Source organism: Zeus faber (assembly GCF_960531495.2).
Source record: "Zeus faber genome assembly, chromosome: 1".
NCBI lineage: Eukaryota > Metazoa > Chordata > Actinopteri > Zeiformes > Zeidae > Zeus > Zeus faber.
The window spans coordinates 49389843-49404853 of record NC_137193.1 but is presented as its reverse complement, the minus strand read 5'-3'; the positions used below and the strand labels follow the sequence as shown (position 1 = coordinate 49404853).

Below are 15011 nucleotides of genomic sequence, written 5' to 3'. Positions count from 1 at the left end.
TGTATAGTTCGCAATCTAGCGTGCTGTAAGAGAATTACATGAGCAGGGAATTAGCACAGTGACCCACACACACACACACACACACACACACACACACACACACGTCTCCTTGGAGTTCCTTCTATGGGAAAACAGCCAAAGCTTATCCCTTTTCTGTGGCACGATCAGTAATGCAGCGTAACACAGCATTCCTCTACTTTCTGGGCCCCTTGTCAACAGACGGGACCGGCCAAAATGGATCCCATTGTTCCGACTCGTTGTCAGCTGTCTGTTTTGTAGGGACATCAGTAATTAAAATGGTGGTTTAAAAAAAACCCAACAACATTGCACTGGGTAGAAGCAATCACACTCCGCTGGTCTTGTAGATGGATCAATATGCACTGAAAACCGTCCACATGCCAAACATGCATAGGGATAAGTGGGATGCAAATTGACTGTAGCCAAGTGAATATTGAGGTCAGCTACTTCATGGATCTGGAGCTTGGGTTTCATCACTTCTATTTGGCCAGGAATTCCAATGAATGACTCAACTTGTTTGGCACAACAAAAGCCATATTAGTGCCCTCGTGTATTGCTGAACAATACAGTATTTATTTTGTCAAGGGCCTTTGAGTTAGCCCTATTAGCTGTCTGTGCAATTTAAAAATTATAAATCCTTTTTGCTCAGCCAAATGTCATGAACAAAGCTGTTAAAAACCTACATCAAGCTTTAAGTGGGCCCAAGCTTTAAGCTTGTATCTGTGTCTGAATCCGGTGTTGTTAATTACAATAGGGTGGAAAAAATACCTACAGCAGAGATGGCAGTTTAAATCCTTAAGCGATTCCACATACACCCGTCATAATAGCACCCTCTTCTGCTACATACATATTTATGTTTTATCAATGATGACTTGGTGTCATGGATTCTTTATCGTAACAAGGAACTTATCTTTGAAGGCTTCCTTATTAACGTACTCACACAATACAGAGCAGCATGGGTATTGCCATGAGCATAATTAGGGGCTAATAAAGACATGATGAGGTGAGGTTGTACCTTTAGTGCTTATTCTTCACAGAATTACAAGCATAATTACAAAGTGACTGAGTGCTATGACCAGCAGGCTAGGTGGAGAGAGAAGTATTGCTCTAAAAGCGGCATCAAAATTAAAGTTAAAACACAGCAGAATTAAATCTCAACAGGGGAGAAGCCACTATTCAATGCCTTGGCCCAAGTCTAAGCCTCATTCACTGTCATTTCTTTCGCCAATGCTGCTCAAAGTGTTGTTGTGCTGGTTGATGAGTAGGTAATATTGTCAGTGATGTGTGCATTTGATGCAATAAAGCCAGGCTGGTACCAGACAATAGGGGTTGCAGTACATTGCTGAATCAGGAAATAGAAAATTTGAGCGACTCCATTAGCCTGATCCTTGGCTCAAATCCAGGATCAGGATGGCTGGTAATAGAGGTTAATGCAGCGAAAACAGTGTTTGCACGCTGTCGCACTGGTGGCTAAGAGCACAAGAGCTTGGCTAGCTGATGTAAGGCTCTCACTCTTTTAACCCTTTGACCCATATATCGCCCCACCATCTGATGATTATGTAATAATAATGACAACATTTAGCAGATATACATTCTATAATATGTCATGGGCTGAACATTATGCACATGGACATTTGTTAGACCATGAGGATTGCTCAACAGAGATCAAAATAAAAAAATTTGGGTTTTTAACTGACTATTGCAATTCAAGGCTGCCAATATGTATGATTAGCCCACTTTATAGAATGAAAGAATTTAGATGTTCAAAAAGATGTGCAGACAGAAAATGCCTAAGCATTTCTAGCTTCTTGTTTGTAAAATAAAGTACAGCATTATTATTATTATTATTATTATTATTAACAACAACAACAAAAACAACAATAATAATTTATTCTTATGGTAACTGTCATGAAGATAAATTGCTGACACCACAAACCTGCACAGTCGCACCCACCTATTATACTGTATATGCGAGGGGGGATAAATGACTGCTATGGGATGAATAAATAGAAATCTTTAAATTACGAGCATAGAGAGACTGCTGGACCTTTGCTATTCTTGTTGCAAACAAATGGGTTCCGTTTTTAAATCCTGACTAAGCAATCCAAGTTTACAAAAAATATAAATGCATTTTTCCAGTCTCAGCAGCGCCAGAGAAACTTAAATCTTCTCACTTTCTTTAAACAACTGGCTTAAAGCACTGACACATTGTCTATTATGTATTATCCCCGGTTTGCTGTCCAAAGCTATAGCCATGAAATTAGTGATGAAGCAGAGTCAATTGTAGGTTTCGGTGCAGAGAGGTGTGCAGCTGCTGTGCAGGACTCATGACAAAGCCAAATGAAACTCTGACAGAGGACTGAGGGAGGGAGGGAAATGGGGGAGTGCTCATCTAATGCCCTCATGCTACACTACGTGCAATGGCTGCAGATGGGGCACTATAGACACTAAAGGCTGCGCAGCAAACATACCGCCAAATGGCTTCTTTATTCACTTTTGCACTATCATTATCTGCTGTCAAAAACGAAAGATAAGGGGCCACTGGTCTTACGGTCCTCAGAAAGAAACTCTATATTAATGGTACTAAGAGCTTAGATTTCAACTGGAGGTATCAGGTTACATAAAAGAAAACACATTGCACTTCTTTAAGATATAAGGCCACATGGAAATAAGTTTCCAGCTTACAGTATGTGTAAATCTACTATGTCCTTATCATTTATACTTATTTATCATAACAAATAAGCACTGCTTTTGTTAGTGGACTGTCCCCATATCACTTCACAGAAAGCCAAAGTTCATCATTCAAGCTGGAGCTATGTTGTTACAGTATCGACTTGGTGCTTTGTATAAGTCAAACACAGTCCTGTCTCTGATTTTCTCAAGCTGCTCTCTTTAGTAAGGACCTGAAAAAACACTTGTGTGCCATTTCTCTGGAAATGTACGCCAACTTTGGCGTGCAGGCATACAATCTCTAAATACTCACTATCTTGCATATTTAAAACCCACTAGAGAGAAGTCGATTTTATCAAGTTTGTGGCCAAGCAACACCAAAGAATGGGATTTTATCTTTGGAAACGCCACAGAAGATCTGACAACCAGAGGGCCATGAGAAAAAAGTATTTTTGTGCCATTGCACAATAGTGAATACATGAGAGAAATGGAAGAACTGGAAGACACTGCCCTCGTTATACGTCCCTAAAGAGTGAGAGGAGCTCTCAGCTATGTGTAAATTATACAGATTGCTGAACTGTTATTGACTGCAAGACCAATTTTCCAGAGACTATACTTAGTTTGCCATTGGAAAGAATGTGACACATGGAACGCATCTCCACATCAGCATTCATCAAGAAAACTAGAAAGACAAACAATAAACCATGAACCAGTGACGACCAGCTACAAATCTGTTATGGACAATTTCAATTCATGACAATAGGCTGGTGCACATTAAAAAAGGCAGACAATCAGGAAACACACACACACACACACACACACACACACACACACACACACACACACACACACACACACACACACACACACACACACACACACACACACACACACACACACACACACACACACACACACACACACACACACACACACGATGATGTCATGCTGTAGCCTTTAGCATATCTGTCCAATGCATCCCTGGAGTACTGGGTCCCAGAAACAGCAGCCGGGCTACTTCATTAGCACAATCAATCCCACTGTGCTCCACCAGCCACTGGGCTTCTGTACATTGCAAACAGAGTTTATGATACAGTGGCCCGGTCTATATTCTTGCTGAAAATAATTGGATTTTGTGCATGTTAAATCAACTACAATCCATCCTCCTGTGACTTATTGTAAACAAAGGGGAACGAGATGCAAAAGTAACTGTACCCTGGAATTGTTCACCGAGTAACCTCTGCAAAATAAATACATACATTTTTCAGTAACATGTTCTGAAGCCGGCTGGTGAAATTAAATGTAAGCATCGACTCACAAGGGGCCGATACATTAATATTTTAAGTGCATGCTTTCAGTCAAGTCTGTGCAGCACCATTTTAAACAGACCTGTGTGCTAAAAAGCTTCAACCAATTCATCTCATGCTCTAGACCGTACATATGTTTTTGGGTCTGCTGAATACACAGCCGTTTTGCCTGTCATCAATACTGACGGTTTCTTTCAGAAATCACATCACAAGTTAGAAAATACCCCTTGAATCTTAACTGATTATTCTCCATACAAGCGCCAATCCGCTGAGCCAAGTGAGTCCAATCCATCTTGGCCAAATGAGTAGAATCTCTGAAATGATCCTATTTCATGCAGTGCAATCAGCTAATCTCCACAAACCAACACACGGTAAATTCTGACAGACCAAAGCCAATCTGGAGGACTAAGAGAAATAGTAAAGCACCTTCATAAAACAAAAATGGAAAAGAGGTTGTCCTTCCTCATTCTCGATTTGACCAGGCAGAGACCTCCACATCTCTTTACAAATGCATGAGCATCGTGTCTTTTGGGAATTGCCTGGTGATATCAAATGTCTAATAGCATTAAGACTAGCAGAGTAAATCATAGACTGAGCAGACAGAGGCTAGGAAAACAAAATGACCAGCACAAAGACCAACAGAAAGGCTAAAAACTGAGGAATTGTGGAAAACCAGGTAGATATAGACAAAGGAGGGACAGAGGAAGTGGAAAAATAGAAACTAGGGCAAATAGAGACAGACAGTAATCTATGCACACAGATAAAAGCGACAAAAAAAATAAAAAATAGATGAAATTCTACCTATCCATAAAAAAAAACCAAGAACAACATAGGCAGACAGACGGAGAAAAAAAAAGAGATAAGCACAAACAGAAAGATGGATAGACAGACAAAACACTGAGACAGGTGTGTGTGATCAGTACCCACCTTTATGTCCCATCATGACAGCAAGATGCAAGGGTGTGTTTCCTGTGGAGGGAAGAAAAGACGGATGGATTATAGACGGCTTTTAATAAGCAAGAAAATAATATTCAAACAAGAACTTTGCATTTGCCTCATTACAGGGGAAGATAAGGCTGGCCAGAATGGAAGATATATCCCTCTAAAATCACCATTATCTATCAAATGGTGTGACAATTAAAAAGTGGAAGAGTAGCAGAATATGCATTTATACTAGTTCAGTGGCGAACCAATCACAAGCCTAAGGTGATATTAATTTGTTACACCCCAAAAAGCAGTGGTATTCAGCAGGGGGGCCTTGGCATATTGGGACACACTGTGTGTGTGTGTGTGTAAAGAAGAGTAGAACTACCATATTTTCTCCCTCTTTCTCAGGGTGTGAGAAAACAAGAGCCAGAGGACACTCAAAGAGGAAGCTGAAATCCCTGGGATCAGCCCCCCCCCCGCGCTTTAGACACCCAGCAGGAAAGACGAAGCAGACCTCCGGAGCTGACAAGGCATGCCTTGTAGAAACCCTGATGTATAGTGAAAACACAGGGCTGTCAGGGATTACCGCGCGGTCCCTCTGGACGGTAGAACTAACTGCACAAACAGCAATGGCCGAACAGTGGCGTTCCTGGCCGCAGGAAAATAGAACAGTCTTGTCATCAGCTCGAGTGGTGGTCTGAAGGCCCGTTGAAACGCTGAAAGATTCCAGGTACAATTCCAAGTTATGTGTCAACTGGAGGGTTTAATTGTGGCCAACGTGTGCCCATCGCCACCCAGCTGAAGTGCCCTTGAGCACACTTGGCTGAGTTCCTAGTTCTTCCATCATAATTTCCCATCATGCTAAGATTCTTGTGAATACTAAGAAGAGGGTGTCCTTGGGTATGGGTAAGATATACAAGAGTTCCAGAGAGAAAGGTAGGCCAAGTCCCTCTCCTTAGTATGAATTTATGGTAAACTCCTTCCTCAGACTGAATGAAAGGTTAAATACTGCTTGGACAAACCTTGGCTGTAGCCTAACACATAGGTTGACGTTTCAAAACAAAACAAAATTAATGTTGATGTTGAAATCTGACTGCCCTCAAATTTTTTTATGAAGTAAATGCATTTCATAACACCTCGGGATAGACAATGTTCGCTTTTGGAGGCTGAGTAAACATCAAAACAGAGTAAACCTCTTAGAGAGGTAAGGTGGGCAAGTGTATTAAAAAGATCGGACCAAATTGCCCATTGAGAGATGCAGAACCTGACACATTCTGAGTTCCAGAACCTGTCCTTTCCCAGGATGTCTGCAGGTATCAGAGAGTTACATTTAAATGCGTTTTAAAGATACATTTTGACAAAATTCAAGACTTATGGACAATTCATCTCTCCCTTATTCAATACGCCTTGCAGGTAACTATACATGTAAGCACTGTATATTTGGGAAGTGTTAGCCCCAGCAGCCACCACCCTGCCCAGGAGACCGTTGCACTACAGGCTGCTGGCCCTTGATAAAGCCTGACCAGAGCCACACCTCGAATGACGACCCTCCAACCCAACCCACCGTGGACATCCTTCTGTGCGATGTTCTGCGTGCGAATGAGCGAGGACAGGCGCCGGACGTCTCCCTTGAAGACACATTCGTGCACTGGATAGTCCACGCCGGTCCGTAGCACCGGGTTCTTGTTGTTGTCGTCCAACACTTCCACCGTCGGCAGCGTGTTGGCGTTGATCTGCGACTGTTGCTGATGGTGCTGCTGCGTCGATGGCGACTTGACCAACTTGTGGTTGCTGAAGATTTTACTTGCCCTGCTTTTGTTGACAGATAGATAGATAGATAGATAGATGGATAGATGGATAGATAGATAGATAGATAGATAGATTGTGGTGTTAGAGCTGCTCACATCAAAACAATACGCCATAATAATAAATAAGAATAGAGAAAAATGTTAGTAATGTGCAATAAACCTGAACACTTACTGAAAATTGAAATAGATAACTCAATATAATATACATATAATTAACCATAAACCACAGGATCACCAATCATAGATTGATCGCATATTGCCCTTTTATATAAAATACAATAAACATACAGATAATAAACTATAAAGCTATAACTATAAAGCTTTTGTATCAACAATTAACATTCAAAAATAGGAAATTGTGCAAGTTTGAACACATGTAAATATAGAAGATAAAATCTGTACACGCACTTGCTCGCCTTGGTGGTGGAGGTGAACGTCCCGGTGGCAGCCTCCTCGTCCGGCCCCAGCAGGTCGCCCTCCCGGCTGGGTTTGCGGTCCCTGCGCAGGGAGCGGAGCTTCTCTCCGGTCATCTTCACCAAGAGGACCCTCCACACGGGCAGATGCGATTCGCTGGCGAGACTGCCAGTGGTACTCCCCACAAACACCGCGGAACGCCCAACATGAAAACAACGATACTTGGGCAGAAAACAGGAAGAATATGGGATAAAAAAAAAAAAAAAAACCGGCGACGAACCCAAGTAGCCGCCGCTCAAAACCAGTCGCTTTTCGCTTGTTCGCGAAAGTGTCGCTCGGTGCCGTGCGACACAAGCCGCTCCAGCATCATTTGACCAGTGCGGAAGAGCCAGCGGTCGTCCTCCCGTCGGTAAGTATCGCGAGAGTGCGTTGAGGGTACTCTCGGTCAAACTCCAGAACGACGGCGCTCGTAGTTGCGGGGAAAGGTTCGACTCGTTTCTCAGGACTCAATTCTCGACGAGTCACTCAGTTAAAAATAATAATAATAATAATAATAATAAATAAAATAAGTTGTTTGACTTTCCGACTCTTTCGTCGTTTGATTCGGTTGGTATAGGGCACGGTGAGTGAGGGAGGGCTCCCGGTGAACAGCAAAGGGAGTCCGGCCGCTTTGCTCTGAGTTTTGATTAGAATTATCGCGACAACCTTTTTAATTCCGTCAATGCGATGGATATCAATTCACTCCCCGGGAATTCTTTTCAATTTGTGAGTTAGAGATGAACTATTTCGCCGGAGGGACGACCGACTCTCCCGTTTAAAAGATTCGTTCGCTGCTGCCGCATTCCTGGGGAAAGTCGGAAATTAGTCAATCCGATTCCCCCACATTTACGGGATAGCGTGTATACGCCCGCAGTGAATGTGTGTTTGTTTTGGCCAGCTTGTGATTCAGCTGTGGGACGAATGTTAGGGTGACGTAAGAACCGCGAAGTAGCTTAGATCGGAGTTAGCCATGTTTTCAAATTAAAATAAAAATAAAAAAAATAAAAAAAAAAGCAACGTTAACTTCATTTACCGTTAACGGCGTACGCCGCCATGCAGTTGTGACGTGAGATCTGTTATCTCTCTAAACTCGAGCTCGAGCGACCTGCCCCGAAATTCTGGCTCGGAATTCCGATTCTTATCTCCAAGTTGGAGATCCGGAGTCTCGAATTCAGTGCCACCGGTACGATAACGCCAGCAGAGACTTTGTTTATTTATTTTTTTTTAATCGCTTCTGTTAGAGCCGTCGCTGCAGGCTCACACCAGAAGCGATCGCCGCCGCTCCCCAACAAGGTGCTCGCTCTGCTGCGCCTGGTGGTTGGAAGACATATCGCAACAATTGGGTTGCAGTAGGCGAGGGAGGTTATAAAAGCTGTTCAAATAAATACACTAAAATAAATAAACACTTTGCAACCAGGTAAGAGCTGTAAATCTATAATAAATAAATATGTACATACATAATTAAAATGCGTTGTAAGTCCCCATTAGATGTATTGAGTTTATGGACAGTTTTTTTTTTAAAAGGTAGGCCAATAACTCTGTCCACAGCATTACTGCACATGCAATGAAAATTAACTGCATTTCTACAGCAAAAGATGGAAAAGATGAGCATACATTGACTTACCTTTTCCATCACTTTCCCAAAAAGTCCAAAGTATGCGCTTTTTCCCAAACCCAGTTTGTAAAATGCAAAAAACACTTGTTGCAAGCCTGTTGCAAGTGTTTTTTAATGCTGTCTTTTGTTGCTTTTTGAGGGGAAACCCCACTCATGATGTCTATATTATCATTTTTTCTTACTTATTCCACACCCGCAAAATATGTACTTTTTTGTTTGTGACAACTATCTGAACTCCTGACCTTGACCCGGCCGACATTGTACTTCAATACATTATAATTGTTAGAATATGTCTTATACATTATAATTACAATACATTATAATTGTTACAATATGTCTTGTACATTATAATTACAATACATTATAATTGTTAGAATGTCTTATACATTATAATTACAATACATAATAATTGTTAGAATATGTCTTGTACATTATATTTACAATACATTATATTTGTTAGAATATGTCTTATACATTATAATTACAATACATTAAAATTGTTAGAATATGTCTTGTACATTATAATTACAATACATTATAATTGTTAGAATATGTCTTATACATTATAATAACAATACATTATAATTGTTAGAATATGTCTTAAACATTATAATAACAATACATTATAATTGTTACAATATGTATTGCAACCACCAGGCGCAGCAGTGAGCATCTTGTTATGGAGCAGCGGCAGCAATGCGAGCGGCGAAGAAGAAGCCACCCGTCTGACACTTTGAAAAAGAAAACGATCTTTTCTATCGCTTGTTTTTGGCATTTACGCACAACTGACATATTGCGCCATCGCCTCGGGTCGTCACAAATATGTTTGAGAGTCCTTCGAGGTAGTTTGTGTTGCCAAGTGCGCCGCACCTTGCGGACAATTTGGGTTAGAGTCGCACTTTGCCAAGGACGGCTGCATTTTGGACGTCCCTATGGAAACGAGCGGACCCAACGGGGCAAGGGTTAGGGATAATATTGTATGTGTTAACCCTGGTCACTGTTTGTGTTTTTATTTTTCCATTACCAGTGAAACGAAACACTTTGAGGACAGGGTGGGAAGTGTTGTGGAAAAACAACACTTTACAAATGAAGAGAAAGATTAGGAAAAAAAACAAAGAATTCACTTAAAAATGACCTTTATTACAACTTTAAACAAGTAGCATGAAGGCCGAGCCATTCTGCAGAAGAGCTGCTCTCTCCAACAATATCACACACTTCTAAACCTATGCACAGGCTTATTTTTGTCGCTTTCCTCTCAGGAGCCCCCCGAGGAATTTTGTTTATGTATTGCCCACTGCACTATTGATGACCACTGCTGCTGACTGCATGTTTTTCATAGCTGGCCAGCTGTCTCCTCAGCTTTATTGGCGCCACAGTCGGGTTTCCTCCATAACAGTTAGAATATAAATAATAGTTGGCATTCAAAACTCAACTTACACGATATAGGCAGGTTTTTCCTTCCATAGAAGATAATTAAAACAAGAAGGGCACCATCCAGTAAGGAAGCGCCGAAAGATGGAGTTCCCGGAGTGGAAGATTTAGGAAATAAATCATTTCCAAAAATTCAGTCCAGTTGTCCAGCGGTGAGCCACTAGTGTCACAACCACTTTGCTGGAAGATGAACCTCTTGACAACACTCATATTCAGCCAGTTTATTCCCCACAGGTAGCGTTGGCCCCAATGGCCCATTTCACTTGTTCTCATGTGTTTATTTGGAGGCAATCTTGTGTAATTCTTTATCAATAGACTTTTTTAAATTATGCGTTATATTAGGGCAAACACAAATATGCATATGGGAACTAACAATAATCATTGGAAGTTGTTGCTCACATCAATCACATGTCTGTTGTTAGGTATAGTGTATTTGCTGCAGATACTCACCTGTAGTGTCCAAGAAGGTTGGCTTTGAGGAGCTGTTGCATCTCTCAGAGAGAGAGAGAGAGAGAGAGAGAGAGAGAGAGAGAGAGAGAGAGAGAGAGAGAGAGAGAGAGAGAGAGAGAGAGAGAGAGAGAGAGAGAGAGAGAGAGAGAGAGAGAGAGAGAGAGAGAGAGAGAGAGAGAGAGAGAGAGAGAGAGGCCACTGAAAAACTCCACAACACATACATACAATCAAGTATAATAACGTACATTTAATATTGGTTTATGGCTTTTGTTAATATCCCAATAAACGTAGCCATAAACAAGCATTGAATGCAAAATAATTTTTGCAACTCACATATGCCTTTCCAAATAATAATACCAACAAACTTAATTAAAGGATTTCAGGATTCAATCAATTAAAAAAAAAAAAAATCACTAAATAAATAACAAAATATTGGGCTAACCAAAGCCAATGTTCACATCATGTATCAGTGCTATTACACCTGAATTTATCTCAGGGGATTAAAAAGGTTTATCTTAGGGTAAAAAAAATATATATTCAAAGTATTATAGAAATATTTTAAGTCAATAGACTCCCAACATATGTATTAAGCAATTCTAAACAATTTACAAAACAATGTTAATAGGCACTGGGAGACCCTGCGAGCAGATGAAACACAGGGACCCTCAGCACTTTTATTGCATCCTCTGTTGTCAAAATCAAAATGAACCCAGCTATTATGTTAAAATAAACAGAAGCATTTTATGTTTGAGATCAAATAGACCCCAGCAATTTAAACCTACAAAAAAAAGTGACCGTAATTAAAAATGTTACCCAAGTTTACACTTCAGAACATCAGCAGGAAACACATCGTTAGTCAATCATGATAAAAACACCAATAAAGAGTATATAAAAAGACAATAAAAGTGTGTGTCTTGTATGGGGCTGCCAACGTCCAGGATGAGGCCAGAATCAGCAGGTCATCAGAGCAGCAGAGAGGGTCATCGCCTGTGACCTATCCACCCTTTAGGACCTCTATACTTCCAGGTCAAGAAGGGCCAAAAAGATGATCAGTAACCTGGATTGATGCGTTGATTCAGATGTGTGTACAAGTCTTTATTCATTACCCATGTACATGGAGAGAAGGCTGAAAAGAGAATCATCACACTTCACTACAACTCACTGTTATCCGTTTATTTATTCATTCATTTTAACAAACAAATGACTTGCAGTGCAATAACAATATAGTCTTTTATGGTTAAAACTCTCTCCCTCTGGCCATGGTGACCTCTGCTTGTAGCGGGTTTGTCCTTGCGCCTCCAGAATGTTGATATTCTGAAAAACAAATGATACAATCGTTCCTTGTGCTGTCGTAGATAGTGCACTGTTTCCAGAGTGGTAAAAGATTGACCACGCTGACCCTATCATAGCCTCCCAATTCTCAGTAAAATTCTTAAAAATATATAGTTTAAAAAATTACACTACTACTTATCAACTAATAATATCCATGATCCTTTACAAAGCTCTCAGTGGCCTGGCACCAAATGACATTTCCAACATGCAGGTCAGCTATGAGCCGGTCAGGTCTCAGGTCTTCTGGCCTTTTACACATGTCAAGAGTTAATACTGGAGCTGGCAGATCCGCCTTCTGTCTTCATGCTCCCGTGTTGAAACAGCTTCCCAGTCGATCTGTTTTAAGCCCCCATAATTTTATTTTAAAAGCACTCGGCTTAAAACCGAGCAAATTCCTAAGCCCCTGTCAGTCCAGGGTTTCCCACAGGGACAACCTTGTTTTGTTTTTTTATTCACCATTTAATTGTACAATTGAGTGAGGGACATATATATGTTTTCCATGCCAAGGAGACGGCCGCCTGAATTCCCGAAAATGACTTAAGTTATTAACGTTTTCATAATAGAGATGGTTTCCAAGATTAGCATATAGCTGCTAGTTGGGGGTAGGGTTTATAATAGGATTTCTCAAAGGAGTTTCTGAAAACAGTTGACTTTTATCATTGGCATTATTATTTCAGGTCTTTCTAGATTGTCATTTGAAAGCGACAACACCCACAGCCTACATTACGAGCCGCTTTCCCAACACTACGGATGGTAAGGCGCGATCAGACCCGTATATCTTCCATATAATAACGTTTGACAGACAACATCGAATAAAACCTTAAAAAAAAAAAAAAAAAAAGCAAACAAACCTTTAGAAATAAATGTAAAAAAAAGAGGAAGAATATCTTACCGCTGAAAAGTCGTCGTCCCCCTTTTTCCACAGGTGGACTACGCACATGCGCAGAGCAGGCGTTCGTGCCTGCCGTTGCCTCGACGAGTTTCCTGTCGGTCGTGGCGTCGCCCTCCATGGGGGGATGGCCGCCATGCACTTCCGTGCGGAAACGGCGGGTTCTGCAACGGCCGCGCCCGGAACCGCCGCTCCCGGCGCTGCGACGGGGCGTTGTCGTCAAAACGCGGCACAGCGCTTCGAATGCGCCATTTAACCAACCGCCCGGAGATTTGTGGAAGGACACTTCTGATTGGCTCTTTCGTCTCCGATCACAAGGCTCCGCCTCTGCAGCGCACCGCAAAGCATGATCAAGTCCTCGGTTTATTCCTTTTATTTTTCAAGTTCAAGTTCAAGAGATTATTCGTCCCATACACAGACACCCGGTGATTACGCACAATAAGCTCTATAAGCTCTAATTATACAAAAATGTGCGTAATCGGCACGAGGTGCTCGCGCGGGCGGCCGCAAGGGGCGGCGCGACAATCGCGATTCTGGCTTTTATAATTATACAATAGTTTGAATTGTGTGTGTGTTGTCATAAATACACATTCAAACCCTCCTAAATGAAACTTACCTTAACTTACCTCCAGTGCCTATCTCACAGAGTAGAAGTCCAATGGACATGAAACAGGGAAGATCATTTTTTACTTGGGTCTTGAATTTATGCCATTTTTTTTTTTTAATTGAAACACCCATGACCATTTTTTTTTTCGGAAGAGAGTGTAAAAATATAAAAGGATTTTTGTTGCAAACAAAAAAAAAAAGAGTTCCCCCAAGCTCCCTCAATTTTGCAAAAAACACGGGATCCTCCCATTCAACTCCAATGTCACCACCAGAATTCAAACACTTCAGATTGCGAATTGCTTAAAGACCAAGCTCCACAAAACCTCTTTCATCTTACACTTTTAAACACAGGGGTTAAGGTCAAACGTGCAAAAGTTGGAAGTGTTACAGTGTAAATCAGCAATATCAGATGTGTACGAAGAGTTACATAATGATAAAATGTAGCCTCATTGCATTTGAATGACCACAGTTTTCTGGACAAAAGAGAATTATATTTTATTATGTTATTTCATGTTAAACCTAACGGTGACCTGAGGAAAACAATTGACACCCGGCATGCACATTAGCCTACAGATGGCCTTCTGCTTCATTAAACCATTGCAAAAAACGTTCAAAGTGGCATATAACACATATAAATGTTCATAATACCAGTAGATGGCACGTCTATGCCTGTATTACTCTCACACTTACTCTCTCATTCATTACATTTCACTGCATATATGTATGAAAGTATGTATATGTATGTGACAAATAAAAATCTTGAATCTTGAATCTTGAATCTCTTGTTGTGTCTATGACAACCAACTGACTTCTACTGATGATGATAATCTCTCTTATTTCTTAGGAAACAAATATGGTTTACGATATACCAAAGCTGTTTTCCAAACAAGTATGCACCTCAATAGGAAGCTTCACATGTTCCACTGAATTTATTTTTAAAAGAAAAACACGATTATAACAACCCTTGTATCGTTGTATTGTGCTTTTTAAATGATATATTATAGTTTATTGTTTGTAGCTAGTCATTTGTGTGACTTATTATGATTGCCCAAGGGTACCCCCTTCCACATCCAACCAGACTGCCATCATGTGAGAAAGACAAGCAAAATGTTGTTGAGCGTTGATGACTTGGCACTCACTGGTGCAGTTCTCAGGGCCAGCTCACTCTCCCCCCTGTAGTCCAAGAATGGAAATAAACCCGCAAAACACTGCTTCCGGTTTTGTCTCCGCTTTGAGTTGTCGCCTGGCCCTCATTAAAATAGTAAAATATGGTTAAATATTAACACACGTGAATTGTGACCTTGTTGAACTACATATGATTTACTACCCACCCAAAACAATGTGAACGGTTTCAAAGCTTCGATTTTCATTTACATCTATTCAGAGGCGTCACCGGGGACTTTTGGCCCCATTAAAATATACCACACTGGGCGCCACCCCCCCAGGCCACCGCAGCTCTCCAGAATAAAACCAAATATTTCTCAGCTGTAAAAAACTGTATCTCT

At 41.0% G+C, this 15011-nt stretch overlaps 1 protein-coding gene across 1 annotated transcript in view; it reads right to left on the bottom strand.

Annotated features, from left to right (window-relative positions):
* The window catches only part of LOC307243418 (ankyrin repeat domain-containing protein 13C-like), a 32307-nt gene extending 24343 nt beyond the window's left edge, over nt 1–7964 (bottom strand). The window contains exons 1-3 of the mRNA XM_080018224.1: nt 7139–7964; nt 6487–6731; nt 4923–4964 (exon numbers count right to left, since the gene is read on the bottom strand). Coding sequence (XP_079874350.1) covers nt 4923–4964; nt 6487–6731; nt 7139–7260 — 409 coding nt within the window. The 5' untranslated portion in view covers nt 7261–7964. The remainder of the gene's footprint in view (nt 1–4922; nt 4965–6486; nt 6732–7138) is intronic.
* Between the last annotated feature and the right edge of the window lie 7047 nt (nt 7965–15011).